General features: G+C 41.9%; 1 protein-coding gene across 1 annotated transcript; it reads left to right on the plus strand.

The window, feature by feature from the left end:
- The first annotated feature begins 879 nt into the window (after positions 1 to 879).
- ism2b (isthmin 2b) lies at positions 880 to 15,055 on the plus strand. The gene is made up of 6 exons (XM_033991322.2): positions 880 to 1,568; positions 7,404 to 7,643; positions 9,251 to 9,578; positions 11,152 to 11,289; positions 11,356 to 11,424; positions 11,597 to 15,055. Exons 1-6 carry the CDS (start codon positions 1,455 to 1,457, stop codon positions 12,112 to 12,114), a joined length of 1,407 nt encoding a protein of 468 aa, XP_033847213.1. The 5' UTR covers positions 880 to 1,454; the 3' UTR covers positions 12,115 to 15,055.
- The last annotated feature ends 415 nt before the right edge of the window (positions 15,056 to 15,470 follow it).

Genomic DNA, 15,470 nt, shown 5'->3' on the forward strand with positions numbered 1-15,470 from the left:
AATACCTCAAAGTACTTAATAACCCACATGCTACTGACTCTTTAAACGCTTGTGATGTAGAAGAACCTCCACCTCTGTTGAACTGTAAATGCGCAGATGACGTAGTAACTGATTTTTGGAGTATATAAGACTGGCATTCCACTGTTTTTTTAAATTGAGATGCTGTTTGTCTGACATTGTGTGTACATATTGGCACTCAAATTTCCCTCTATCTGTTCAACTCTGGGTTTTGGGTGTATTTTTTGATTTTGTCATTTACAGATGTGAAATAGAGGCCTGGGTCATCAAACACCGGGCTCTATATATGACCATTCCTTTATCAGTGTGCATTAGTTTAAGGTAGAACTGAGATGATCTAATGTTACGTTATAGCACTGCTTATTATGTTTAGTTCTTTATATTATATTATTTTTGAATCATTTATTTTTTATTACGTGTATATGGAAATTAACTTGCTGACATTTTATACATTCCCCACTGTTCATGTCATTCAAAAATGTTATTGAAAACCAGAAGGTTCATTACAAATTCCTGAAACTTTGTCACTTTAAGCTTAACCATTTGCTTTTTCTCTTTAAGTTGCAATTAGAAGACACTGAAAACTTTAAGCCATGATGTTGGAAACGGTCCTGTATTAAAAAAAACGTTATTTCTACCACGCACTTGTACACGTTTTATTTGGCACTGCGCACAGTCACCATTACGCATTTCGTCATAAAACTTTTTTCTACCACTTTGCATCCTTCATGGACTATATATAATCTAAACCTAGTAAAACCCCAGTGACCCAATACATCCCTCCTTTCCACAGCTGCGAGCAATGAGCATCCCACCCACCGCTCCTTCAGTATGAACCTCTCAGAATGCGTGAGTAAAAAGGCACGTTTACCGAAACAGTTTGGCTGGGCGTCACAAAGCAAAGAGAGGCAGGCAAGCAGACGCACGTACTTACTCCAAACTGTGCATGAACTTCAGAAGGATAATGGATTAACCCATCAAACAGACACCAAAAAAGTCTACCACGGCATCCAGATGTCAATGTATTGGAAGAAAACATCCACCCACGAGGGAATGACTCACCGTTTAACGTAGTTGATTAAACGAGCGCCGGAGCGGACTGGGAGATTGAGCGAGCGTCGTGCGTTTTGTTTGTTTGTTGGGTGCATTTCTGGTACTTAAGGCGCGTGCAAAGTTTGTTTTTATGGGTTGAGGAGCTCGGAGTTTGCTTATCATACACTTTTACGCGCAAGAGATCGGTGCCTAATATGGGGAGCACCCGGCGGGAATCCCTCAGACGCGCGGGCGCATCTTCATGAAGTGCAGCACATCAATCAACTCTGGGTTCAACTGCGCTCGACGTGACTTAGAAGAAAGCAAATAACGTGTTTTTGGTAGTTTGCCATTATTAAAAAAGCTGCTAAAGTGAAATAATTTGAAGTTATCGCCTGGAGAAGATGGTGCGTCAGGAGGTCGCCAGCAGATTTCAGATGCTGCTACTGGTGTGGTCAATATCTGTGGCGAGTTTTGGGACCGGCTTCCCCACCAGGCATAAAAATGTTGCCCATAAGGTAAGTTTTAATTACGTCGCTTGCTGTTAAAGTGATTTTATTTATCTGTCTGCTTTAGAAAGTATTAACAAACAGGTGACGTTTGGGGTAAAACTCATGGCACAGCTGCAGATACTTGACTGTCCTGAATTAGACCACGTGTTTAAGGAATATTCTCAACTAAGAGGCTATGTTGGGTGCCAAAAATATAAACTTCGGGTTCAGATCTTCAACTTAGAGGCGCTCCAACCCAGAGAAGTTGATTTTACGCATGTGAGGATGAGATATCAGATAGGCTATACGCATTCTGGGCACCTGTTTTATAGATCCTAAATGTCCACATTCACAAGCAAAAACGTCATTATATTAATTTAGCAGTTTTCTTTAAGCACAGTTATTAAGGCTTAAAGAAAACTGTGCAATTTGGCGGTAACAGGGCAGGCATAGACCTGGTAAACTAGGGTTGACTCTATAGTTTCCTCGTTACTTTTTACAAAACCCTGCGCCAAAACTGACCATTGGACACTGCCTGATCCATTCCGTTTAAATAGTTAGACCTGGAACAACGTCGTGTTACTCCAGTCCCATTCCCGGATGAAATTCCACTTTTACGCGCGCTCATTTCTCATCACTGCGCGTCCCTTTGTCTCTGTCCATGTATAGTAAGGTTTATCATCAGTCTGCGAACAGCTACAGTAAATCCTGTGTGCCTTGTGCGCGAGTGAATGTTTGTGTTTCGCCTGGACATATTTGGATATCAAAGTCTGTTTGTGTGTCTCTTTTAGCTCCTTTTTAAACTTCCAGTCTTGTGTGGCCCTCCTATGGGTGCGCTGTTGGGTGCGTTCACTCTCTCATCTTCTTCCCTCTGATTGATGTCAAAGCAGAAATTAGCAGGAAGGCAAAATGGCAGTGATTATAGTGACAAAGAGTGCTATGCTGGAGTGATCTGAAAAGTGGGGGGTGTCACAGATGGGAGATAGATGACACTTTTATGATTTTATGACAGTTTTAAGATAATGTATTTATTGTTCCACCATAGATTACCCAACATTCTTCCACCTATAACATGAACCGTCCTTTGACTTTCAGATTATTTCAGTAAATTAAGTAAATATCTTTTCTTTTGGCATGTGAAGTAAGAAGTAGCAATTAAGAAATCTTATTTTTGGGGTATTCATGCACTTAAAGCCACAGTCTTTTCATTGTGGCTGTGTTTTTTGCACTGAAAAACTTGCCTAATTCCTAATTACTCTGCGGGTTTGCATCTCCACAAACCTACCACTTACTCAGCCTGCAGGAGGGCTTTTTCCCACTTGTTGCCGTGGAAATGTTGTCCCTTTGGCCATAATCTAAACGGTGATATCTCCATGGAGAATGTTCTGAAGTATGGCTTTAACTTTGTATTTCTACAGGTGATTTGCAACCTCCAGAAAGTTTCAAATTGTACCTTTTAAATGAGATATATTCATGCTTTTTATTCATATTTGTGCCTCTATTATCATGATCAACAGTCAATTTATCTAAAGAGCCAATCCGTCTTTAACACCTGTAACTTAAAGTGCTTTACATTGTCCATCAAAATCATGAGTGACAGATGACTTTGCAGAGGAGAGCGTCGCAGTGGAGAACGGCGGCGGTGTCCAGTAACGATGCTTATGTAACCAGCCTAAGAAGGCCGTCCACATCCCTTTAGCACAGAGCCAGGGGTCAAGTCATTTATCCCTCTGTTTACATAGGCGGTTTTTGTGTCCATGTGGAATGTCCTGTTTTTGGTTTTACCCCCATCGACTCTGCAACAGAAAACAGGTGGGCTTTTTGTGTCGAATCGTTTTCAACTCAGAAATAAATGTGATATATTCTAGCTCATCCAGTTAAATTTGATCAGTGTTGACTTAAGAATGCAAGGATACGGCACGGCTTAGATAAAGATTCATTGTGTAACATTTCTGATGGGGGTTAGTGATATCTGCACGCTTATTTTCGACCTTGAATGTTGGTATTAAACTGATTTATTTTCAATTTTTTGCCAGTTATACTTGTTTTTATTGATTAAAACAGACAAAAAACATGCATTCTCGCTGTGGGCAGGATCATCTCTCTTCAGATCTGATGCCATACTGCGGAAACTTTTAGGCAAAGCAACAACATCCCCGTGGAGATAAGCAAGTGGCAGACCATCTATCCAAAAAGCTACATCGTGCCCCTTTAATTTCATCCAAATTTCATCCGATTTCTTAGCCAAACTTTAAATTCATCGTCTGGTCCTACATAGAGTTTGTATTTCTCGTTGCACTCTCCGACAAAACCCTTTTCAATATACGCAGACTTGGAGCGGATGGTATTAATTCATTTATTCATTTCCAACTTGATTTATAAATGTAATGTAAACAAACTGAAGCTATAAACAAAAGCTGATAACATTACCAAACATAAAACAAGGGGGAAATCAGGATTCGCTCTCTACACATTCACCCTAATTCCAGCAGCCCTGCATTTGTTGTCCTGTTTAGTTAAAGGGGGCCATCAAAGAGCGACTCAAGTTGATTGTTTTTCTGAAATGGTTTGGAAACTGCCAAGTGCACTGGCCTTTGATTTTGTCGGCCACATAAATCAGAGCCTGCCTTGCCCCCGTGTGCCCCCCCTGTGCCCCCCGTGCCCCCCGGTATCCCATTCTCATCCCTCGGCTCAACCCAAAGCAAATGTGTGTCACTGTCCACCGTGAGGCAGCTGACCAAAACGTCTACAGTCTTTTCAAATAGGCCATGATACTTCGGTCATTTTTGTTGACCCCCTTTACATAGGTTAGACATAGAACATCTACTTGAGTAACTTCTTTTTCGAAACACATTTGTGCTACTTCAGTAATATATTTTGCAGTGGTACAGTACTCTCTTTCCCCACTGTGAGTAAGTCTGCAAGCGACAAAAGCAACTTGGACATTTACGTTTCTTGAGACGCTCCTTTAGACATTTACATTCCGTTTTCTCCTTTATGTGGCGTATCCATTTGTAAATAGCAGATTGTTCAGACAGATACTCTTAAAACCACTCGTACTTGTTTCTACTTGAGTAATTTCTTGGACCATTACTTTGTACGTCTACTGAAGAAACAATACACTTATTTGAGTACCTTTTTGGCTACTCCATCCACCTCTGTTAAAGGGATAAAAACAGCGCATGCCGTAAGTGTCCCCTTCCCGGCCTTTGATCCGCAGCCCCGTCCTGAGTGATATACACACCGAAGCTATACAGGATCCAGATGTGTGGAGGGGCAGGAGAGAGGAGGCTGCAACATCTGCTCACCTTGACGCCACTCACTGTCTAACAAAAAACGTAAAAAGTCTCGAAATACAGTATTAGCGGGGACTTTTTGGTAAACTGTTGGCTCTCGGATGATTGGATTGTTTCAGACTTAAGGCACTCAAAGCGTTTTACGATGCTGGGGGGGACGTGGGTTAAGCGTCTTGCCCGAGGACGCAACGACAGCTTTCATTTGTGGGAGCTGGAATCGCACAACCGACATGTGAGCCAAAGGATCTCACCACTCAAATCAGTCGTCAAACTGCACTACTGTCGCCCTAAATCGTTTCTTCGGAATGATTCAGGTTAAGTAACTTCTTCCCAGGACTGTCCAAACTTTTTCACCGAGAGCCACTTCCATCTTGAAACGTACTTCAAGCGGAGAGCCACAGATGAGCGTGTTTTATGTAGCTTTAAACGAGCCAGAATACCTTTAACAAAGCTCGGTCTGTATCTTAATGCGGTGTGATGTTATTGAGGTACATTTGCCGTAAAAAAGTACTGCCTATGATCAATCGGGCCAGTTCAGACGAAGGCTTTACGGTTAATAAACATTTGGCACCTGGACCGTAGTTTGAATCATTCTTAATAAACGATTCGCTCATTATGATGAAGTTGTCATGCTGTTTTGAGGATAATTACGGTCTGGCTATTATAAAGTGTTACCAGAACGTCCTAAAAGATGAAGTAAGACGCGTTTTTACGGGGAATATATAAAGAAAGATCAAAATAATATACCGTTCTGTAATGGGTGAAGCATACCGCTCATAGCCACAGAGCCTTGGAATCTTGCTGATTAGTGGATTCTGCTCTTGTCACCATTGTATCCGGTGAATGTAGGGCATATTCACTACTCTCATATTCATCATGGTTGAAAGGTTTCCTCTGAACAGGCTTTATGTGTCCACAGATCACATAACGTCTTTATGGGACAAATGTACATCCTGTTCCAGGCGCCTGAAGCAGAAATCGCAAACTATGATCTATTAAAAGCTGTGTTTTTACCTCTTCAGTTGCCCAACACACTGTGGTTTGCAATAAACCATTTGAGCTGTGTCTTCATTGATTTAGACAAGGTGGATTAGGGTGAGTTAGGTTTCCTGTAAGCACCAAAATGACACGCTAGACCAATATGAAGGTTTTTCAGCCAATAAATGATATTTGCCAACACGGTTTTTATATGAGGAGGCTCCGCAAGTCTAGTTAAGTTCACAAATTCACTTCCATTTTCCATTTCCATTTGAAAGTCACTAGTCTGCACGATCTAGGCAGTTAAAAATCATAACCCATACCAACGTAAATATAAAAATAACAACAAATAACACTACTTATTAGCACTGATCCACTGCTCATCCCCAAGACACACATCTAAACACGAGGTAAATATGAAACCACACACATTTTATTAGTCCCAGATCCGAGCCCAACAGTTTTTATGTAAATAGTGAAAAATGAGCAGAAGTGATGAGGCAGCTCGGCAGGTTCAGACACATTAGTGCAGTCCCACGGCTCACAGGCCTCTCATTAGGCTAAAAGAGGATCTCGGAGGGACAGGCCGCTCTTTGTCCTGGGACCGGGCTCAGGACTGTTGTGGGAAACTCAACTAAAACCAGCTAAAGCCGGCTCACTTACGCAGTTGTTAGTCCGAATCCTCAGGGGCTCTTTGCACTGCACAGAACTCTTAAAGTGGAGCTATTTCCAGAGTTTCCTCGTTGAAACAAAGCTCTAATTGTTGATCCACTCAAGCAGGAGCCACTAGCAGGTCTTAAGTTGTCATTAGTCGTGTGCAGCCCTCTGGCGTCCAACAGGTGGTGTCGGTATTAGCATGTGTTTATATCAGGCCTCAATAAAAAGAGTCTCATAAACACTGTTCTCTTTGTGTTTAAAGCAGGGGTGGAAATTACTAATGACTGTTGTGGAGGACATTCTTTGGGTAGCTCTTTTTTTTTTTGTCATCTTTAAACGTTGTCTCACTGCTGTCTCTGCTCCTCTCTACATCGAAAAACGCACAAAACACTGGATTTTCTATTCTAATTGGCCAAAGCTCAAAGAATATGTGATTTAAAACAGCATTTCTAGCCATGTAACTGTGCGCCTGTCATGATAATTGTTATTTTTTGGCTATATGATAAGATTTAAGTCGTAAAAAGCTGAATAAATCACTTCTACGACTCATTACAGCAAACTAAGTACGCAAGTGTTTCATTCTGCTGTTTGCTTATTGCAGCTCATGATTTTTTAACAATATTGCACATTTTGAAGAATTTTTGTGGTTTAAATCTGCTCTTGGGTTATTGTGTCAGTGGTATAAATTTGGTTCAATATTATCGTTTATCTTCAGCAATATATCGCAAAATGTGTAGAAACGGAAGACTTTTATTGCCATTGTTAGTGAACACAACTTGGTGACAAAGTGCAACATAAAACACTGAATAAGTACAAATGAGTGCATGCATAAAGTTAAAAAAGATCATGAAAAGCCTGTGTAACTGTACTTTTACTTAAGTACAAACCGTCAGCGCTCTTTCCCCAACTGATTAAATGTGTTTCTCCTCAGGGTCACTTCCCCCACTCTGATCCACTGCAGTACGATCCAGAGGAGTCGGAGCAGCACAACCAGGTGCAGTCTCTGCCTGAGCCCCCGGGCCCCCTCAGGAGGTGGTCCCACCCTCAGCAGCGCTCTGTGGGGGTCCTGCCTCAGCCCGAGCCCCAAGAGGAGACACAACCCTTCATCCTGGACCTCCACAACCTCCCAGACCTGAGCAACGCTGAGGTTAATGAGAACCCCAATATACAGGTGTGTCTCCCTTAACCTGCTTACATGTGTGACCTGCAGTATAACGGGGTGTCTGTATCTTTAAAAATATATATATTATGATTTTTCAGTCATTTATTATTAAAGAGGCAATATTACACAATTTTCTGATCTATGTTATCACAAACAGACCTGGAGTTGTGTTTTGTTTCATTCACACATGTTTAACACACAAACCCTGCATATTTAGGCTTTTTTAGTTCTTCTCTCAGACAGAAAACACTCTGTTCCACCTTGTGATGTCATGTGGTAATACAGGACGTGCTCCACAGTGTTTTTAAACTCCATACACCTTCACTAGAATCACTTGGATGATTTCAGACCTGTAATTGCCAATCTGTACTGAACAAAAGGTAAAAAGTAGCTGCTAACTTGAAAACTACCACTTAATGACATCACAAGGTGCAACAGAGCGTTTTGAGCTTTGGAGATGTAGACTGACGAATAATAAAGTGTTACTCAAACATGTGCGAATGAAACAAAACACAACTCCAGGTGTGTTTTTGATGAGGTAACATTATTTTAACATGGCTTAAAATGCACATGAGTCAATTTTGCGTAACGTAGGACCTTTAAAGTATAACACAGATCATTATTTTACATTGTGTTCATTGTAAACTGTAATATAGAAGTTGAAAGAAAGAAAATTGAAATAAACTGGTCCATTGATTTCCTGTTCAAACTTAAAACTAATAAACCCCTCTTCTTTATTGTGGCATTTCAGTGTAGACAGTATATTTCCAGTGTGCGTTTTTACTGTCAAAAATGGCTGATCTGTGACATTTTTTTTAACCCTACATGTGCATACAAAGCTGTGGGTGGGGATAGGGGGTAGGTAAAAACGGCAATTGTTTGAACACTCACAACACAAGTCTCTCTGATACACAATGATTACACAAACATCCATAAATCAACTGAAATAAAACTCATGAATACCATTTAAACGCTCCTAAAAGTCTATTTTAAACTTTTAACACACAAGATAAGTCCATTTGTGACGTCCAGCTGGTTGGAGGTTCTGTTTAATTTAATGGTAGCTGCAAAGAGGCTTTCTAAATACTGACCATCACCAAAGTCTTCATTATTCTAAAGCCGTTCTGTTTAACATCTTGGGGCAGTTATTCTTCCCAACTCTGGTCAGTGCAATCAGGATGTGGTCAGAGGGACATAATGACACCAGCCCTGTCCATTCAAACTGCAGGCTAGTAAAACTCACATCGAACAACAGTTACAAAAATCACTATTCCTTTCAATTTGACTGTTGCCTGGCCTTCGCATCACTTGAAGCACGTCTTTTGACTACAGTAGGATTTTGGATGACTCACACGGAGGTAATGAGAGGCAGTTTACCAGAATAAAGGATCACATTCTCCCTTCACAGGAGCACTTGGTTGGCTGCATGCTCATGTCTGGCTGTCTGACGAGTTAACAGGTTCAGATGAAAATACTCTTAACACACAGATTTAGAACTGTTGCTTCCTGAGGAGTAAACGAACTGACACTCAAACACGACGAGAAAGTTCAGCTCTATTTGACAGCTTGCACCATCATTTCTGCTTCCGCCTGTTTCATGGTATGCTTCTCTGTAGGTGACTATTGAGGTGGTGGACGACCCTCAGATGGAGCTGGAGATGGATTTGGCGAAGGAGAAAGAATGGCTCCCTCCGTCGCCGCCCTCCTCCGTGGACCTGACCGGGGGAAAGCAGCTTTTTTGGCCTTTGTTCTGGAGCTACACCGACACAGACTCCAGTGAAGAGAACAGCAGCCGCTCCAGCACTCAGGACCCAGAGGAGGAGGAGGAGGAGGAGGAGGAAGACTACTCTGTGGACTACAGTGAAGAGCCTTTACCCAGTGGAGTGGGCAGCGACTGGGATACTCATTGGAACGAAGGCTGGGATCCAATACAAAGCTACCATGGTAGGTGCCAACTGGCACACTGTTTGTCTATGGCCCATACAGCCCTCTTAGTATTATATTTACAGAATAAGATGTCAGCCTCTGAAGCTTGTGCTACATTTCTTATCTTAAACAGTGAGGAAACTAAAATCCTAAGTGTTAGAGTTGCAGTGCATCCCAGTGGTAATAGCTGTGAAGAGACGGCAGCACAGGACACAGTGAGCGGTGCCAGTGGAGGCTCCATGGGCACTCGACCGTCCTGTGATCGTGGGAGTGTTTGAAGCGGGGGCCGGTGCCTCGCTAATGGCAGCGTGAGGCGGCGCTGTTCCTGGGACAAAACAGTCCTGCTCTTGTGGACAATTAGAAACATGTTGGGAACACGGAATGACAAGGCCATTCGGCTGCTCTTTTATCCTCTCCTTGGAGCGGACAGCCTCCAGCCCCAAACCAAAGCCTGGCGGAGCTCTGGCTGCCCCCATGGCTGCCCCCATGGCTGCCCCGCGGCATCGCCCTTTGAGAAGGTTCAAGAATGTTGGCTGTCAGGATTCTGCATAACTTCTACAGCTCTTTTTTCCTTTGTTTGATTTTGTTGTGCTCTGATGGGAAACACTGTTGTATTTCTGTGTACGGAGGCCCGTCAGGAGCCAAGCTCTACAAATAATGAGACTAACTACAGTGCACTACAATGCTACAAACTTTCACTAGAATCAGCTGCACTGGAGTGAATTCTTATTAGTAATACTGGTTTATAAAGCCTGTGGTCCACATAATACTTGTAACATCTGGTCTCGACCAATGAGGACATATAGCTGCAAGAAGGATGTAACAGAAAATATATTCTACTCAAAGCTGCACTGATGCAGTGCTGTACAAGTATGTGAATTTAACCCTGTTTATTTTAAAATCAGGTTGTCATAGACGTAAATTATGCAATGAGACTTTTTATCAGCACTGCAATGTATAGACTTAGTCTGAGGGATCATAAATCATAAAGATGTGTGCCTCATCGTCTTCTGTAATTAAGACAGTCCTGAGATCTTTTCCAGTTTGGTCACATTGCGAGTTGGCAGTGCCCACAAAGTCAAATTGGGCACTCCGTAGACCCAGGCTGGTATTTGTGCACCCACCTCGCCTTTAATCAGCGCACACTTGTTTTGAGTGTTATTAACACCACAAGGAAACATGGTGCGGAGGCGGACAGCCGCAGCAGTTTCTCCCTCTCTAATTTGACTTAAGAATATGACTTTGCCTGGGAAAGGTCAGGCCAGGGGAAAATATACTGTGTGCCCTGTGTTAAGCTATGGGAGCTTCAGACTTGTTTACTTTTGAAGTACACACACATTAGACTGTTTCCTAGATTTGCAGTTTTGCTTGAATCTGTCCTTTTGATGTTGCTATTCTGGTGGTAAAACACTGAGCGTTTAGCAATGTAAATGTTCACCCACAGAAACTGCATTGCCAGTAACTGCAATCCCAATGCTTCTGATCTCTCCTGGAAATCCTTGTAATCAGAAAATCACCAGTGATCACAAAGAAGATATTTACACTAAGGTCATTTCACCACCAACACTCACGTTCTATGTTGTGTTTTCAGAAAAGGACCCAGAGGAGTGGACTCCCTGGTCTCCGTGCTCAGTGACGTGTGGACATGGAGAGAGGAAGAGGACCAAATCCTGTGGGTACTCCTGCACCCTGACAGAAGCGGCCCGCTGTGACCTGGACCCCTGCCCCGGTAACACACGCTCTACTGCACTTTTATCAGGGATTATGTCCATTCTAACTGTTGTTCTCGATACAGGGGAGGACAACACTGTGGCAGATCCATTCCCCTTTGAAATGGAGAATGGCACAGAACCATTTGGCACAGGTGTGTTTCTGCTCTTTTATATCCAGTCCAAGTTTATTTGTATAGCACATTTTATGAACAAGATAGTTTACAAAGTGCTGCACATAACAGTAATATAAAACAAACAGTATATGTATGGTGACGAGGTGATGGCAGACGTCCTCAGACTCTATAACTTTGTGTGTGTCTTCAGACGTGGACAGCTGTGAGAAGTGGCTGAGCTGTAAGAGTGACTTCCTTCAGCAGTACATGACCCTGGCCCTCTCCGAGCTGCCCCACTGCCCCTGCTCATACCCCTCTGACGTCTCCTACACAGTGGTCAGTGTGTTCGACGAAGGTCAGGACCGCCCCTTTCGCTGGAGGGACGCCAGCGGTCCCAAAGAGAGGCTGGACGTGTACAAGCCCTCCGCCCGCAGCTGCATCCGCTCCGCGCTGTCTGCGGACCTGTCCACTCTGGCGGCGCAGCACTGTTGCTACGACGACCGCGGGCGTCTCATCACTCGGGGCAAAAGCGCAGGGACGCCCAACCTCATCAGCACCGAGTTCTCCCCCGATCTCCACTTTAAAGTCGACGTTCTGCCCTGGATCCTGTGCAAAGGGGACTGGAGTCGCTTCCACACCGTCAGACCGCCCAATAACGGACTCAAGTGTCCCGAGAACCCTCACGAAGACGTCTTTATGAACGAACTGGAAGAAGCGCGGGAATATTGAGGACAACAGCCAAAACTGCACTCCACACACGAGCCACAGGTTACGCTCATTCTAGGGCTGTAGTCGACTAAAACGGGGCGTGGCGGGACACTGAGACAAGAATTCATACAAAATTATTAGGATTTCAGCAAAAACAACTATAGATACAAAGAAATAATAGTGAAAAGCATTTGCACAAGTGAACAGGCAGGTTAAACTCAGTCAAAACTGCAGATAATTCAACTCCATGATCTTTCCTTTCTTAATCTCAGTAAAATAATTAGTCAACGCCATCGACCAAACGACTACAGCCCTAGCTAATTCAGCGAAAACTCACCTACTACGAGAAAGAAGACGAGAGAGTGCTCCAGAGGCTACAGGTGTCCCCAACCCATGTCCCCGTCAAAACCATGCTCCCTTATTGTTTATCCAGCACTGGCTTCTTTATACAGTTCATAAGCATGTTCATGAGATGTCTACTGGCTGACGTTGGTATTTTGTTTGGTATTTGAAGAATAAAAACACTGGGGATAGTGAGCGACGCAGGTGATACTGTTAATATTGCTGCTATTTTAAACAAAATTGGATTTAAATGTGCAAAGTAAGACATTGGTACACACAAAAAAAAGAATGGACAGTGAAATTACTAGTCCAAATGAGGCTTGCGGACATCTGTCTGGTGTAACAGATTCGAGCAGCCTTTACAGAAAAAAAAGATTGGATTTCAAACGTTTGGCGCTGAGATATGTTGCATTTTGACAGCCAGGAAAATCTCTGATCAGGGTGCCAAAGAGTTAAGAGCCAGACGATTGGTGCCTGCGTAAACCCAGTCTCTACGGTGCAAATGTAGGAAAACATATTGTACAATGAGTAGCTTGTGCTCGTAGATGTGTCTCGAAAAACCTTCTCAGGGGAATTTACTGACCGTGGGTAAAATGTCTTCATTACCTCTACAGTGTCACACGAGTTTGGGCTAAAACATGCTATAAGCTGTGTAATCCAAATACATATTAAAGGATTAGGTCAGTAAATGTAGTGATTAAAGGGCCCGTATTACGCTATTTTCTGATCGTTGATGTTATAATGTTGCTCGTCATCATAAACAGACCTGGAGTTTTGTTTTGTTTCATTCACTCATGCACCATCAATAGAGTCATTTGGATAATTTCAGCCATAGAATTCTCTTTTTCTACTACACTAAAGGTAAAAAGTAGCTGTTAACTTGAAAATTAACGCTTCATGACATGTTTTTTGAGCTTTGGAGACGTAAACTGACCAATAACGCAGGTTTGCTCAAACATGTGCGAACGAAACAACACACAACTCGGGTATGTTTTTGAGTAGCTAACAACGTTATAACACAATAGTCAATTTTGCGTAATCTAGGACCTTTAAAAAAAACAAAAAAACACTGATGGTTGGTAGTTTTCAGTCCCAGTTTGGAGCAGAAAGAATGAACAACATTGCAACACAGTAATAGTAACATGCCAGATTAAAAAAAATATATATTGGACTTCGATTTTAAACACCTAAACTCCACCCACAGCCACAGTCCAAATGATCTGCTAAACTGGGCAGTGCCTGGAGGACTAAAGGAGAGAGTGATCGGTCTAACAGGCATAACCACTTCAAACCAGTAGACCCCAGGAAGAAGAATACAAATGATTTTTTTTTTAAATTTCAGTAGCAAATCGGGATCTAAATAACAGAACGAAAGAAAACTTCACCTCTACAGCCAGGAGTCACAGCTTAATCAGAGCAGAGGACTGTTGAAATGTATTGGCGGTACATTTTGGACACATCTAAACTGAAAAATAATAAATAATAGGACTAGGAATAGGACCAGTCGACAATGCTATTAAAATCGTCGTATATACACGGCTAAGAAGATTATAAAAAATAGTAGATTTAGTCCCAATTTAAGACAATCATGACTTAATAAAGGCTACACACGTGTTTTTTAGCTTACATGCTAGTACAAAACATGGGCAATTCAAGCTATTTTAGCAGCAATCGCGAAATAGATGGAATTTACAGATGAAACTATGTACCAGTAGCTTTTAGTAGAGCATTTGTCCGCTGATCTGAAGTTTGGCGGTTCAAATCCCACTCTCGACGTAAAAATCATTAGCTGAGCGGTGAGATCCACTGAACCCACAGGTTGGCGGAGTGATTCTTGTGCAAGACACTTAACCCCCCTCGCCCGGTCTGTTGATGTAAAGCGCTTTGAGTGTCTTGAAGGTGGAAAAGCGCTATATAAAAACGTGACCATTTACCACACTATACTCCAAACTGGGACTGAAAGTATATTCAGTGTACAGCTCTTCTACCGTACTTATTAGAAGATATGTTAACTAATAAATGTGCATTAGTGATTCCATTAATTTTTTTGTTTGACTGGATGGAGAGGGCAACACACACACATAGGTAAAGGCCAATAATTTAGCCTGAGACAAAAAATATACCTAATTTAAACTTACAAACTGGCAACCACAGCCGTAATTTACCCTTTAAACCCTTACAGTAGCTCTGTCTGTCCAGTCAAAAAAAGTCTTATGTATCTTTCAGGACCTCTGTTTCCTTGTGTAATTCTTAACATGCATTTTACTTTATGGATTCAACCATCTTATATGAAGGCACTTTATTTATCATGTACATACAAAACAAAATCTAGTTGCCATAGAAACAGTGTGAAGAGAAACTAGCCAGAAATGCTGCAAAAGGTCTCCTGTTGAACCGCATGGTCGTGTTTGATTTATGAAGTTAGTTTAAGGTGTTGTACAGTATTTATTTGTCAGATATATTTTTTAAGTTTTCTTAAGCTTAATCTGTACATACATGGTGCACTAATAAAACATAAAATGAAGACGTCTTGTTTCAAAAAGGGAACCGGCGATATGTGGTATACATCTTTGTACATTGCGTTCTATGTTGATGCAAATACTTCAGAAATATATAAAGATCATGCATTCATTATCTGGCTCCCATGTGTTATTTTGGTGTTACTGTTGGTATCAGTGTTTTTACAATACAAAAAAAGGACTTTGATGAAGGTAAAAGGTTTGATACGCTTTGCCTGTATCAGTATAAGACAAGAGTTGTTACTATAAACAAACTGCAGTACATTGCTAGAGAAAATATCAAGATAACTTATAATATTGAAGATCAGGACAGTGAGATATTAGCAGGATACTAAACCAGATTAAAGAAGATATATTGTGCTTGTGTCTCCTATATAGTTATAATCTATGGCACTCGTGGATCATTATGTTATAATTTGCACATTTTCAGTCACATTTTCATCATTTAAAACAACTTAATAAAAGAAACAAGTCCGCTGAATTCCACGTTAGAAAACCGCGGTGTCCAATGGGAGA

The sequence above is a fragment of the Periophthalmus magnuspinnatus genome, chromosome 24, assembly GCF_009829125.3.
Source record: "Periophthalmus magnuspinnatus isolate fPerMag1 chromosome 24, fPerMag1.2.pri, whole genome shotgun sequence".
Classification (NCBI taxonomy): Eukaryota; Metazoa; Chordata; class Actinopteri; order Gobiiformes; family Gobiidae; genus Periophthalmus; species Periophthalmus magnuspinnatus.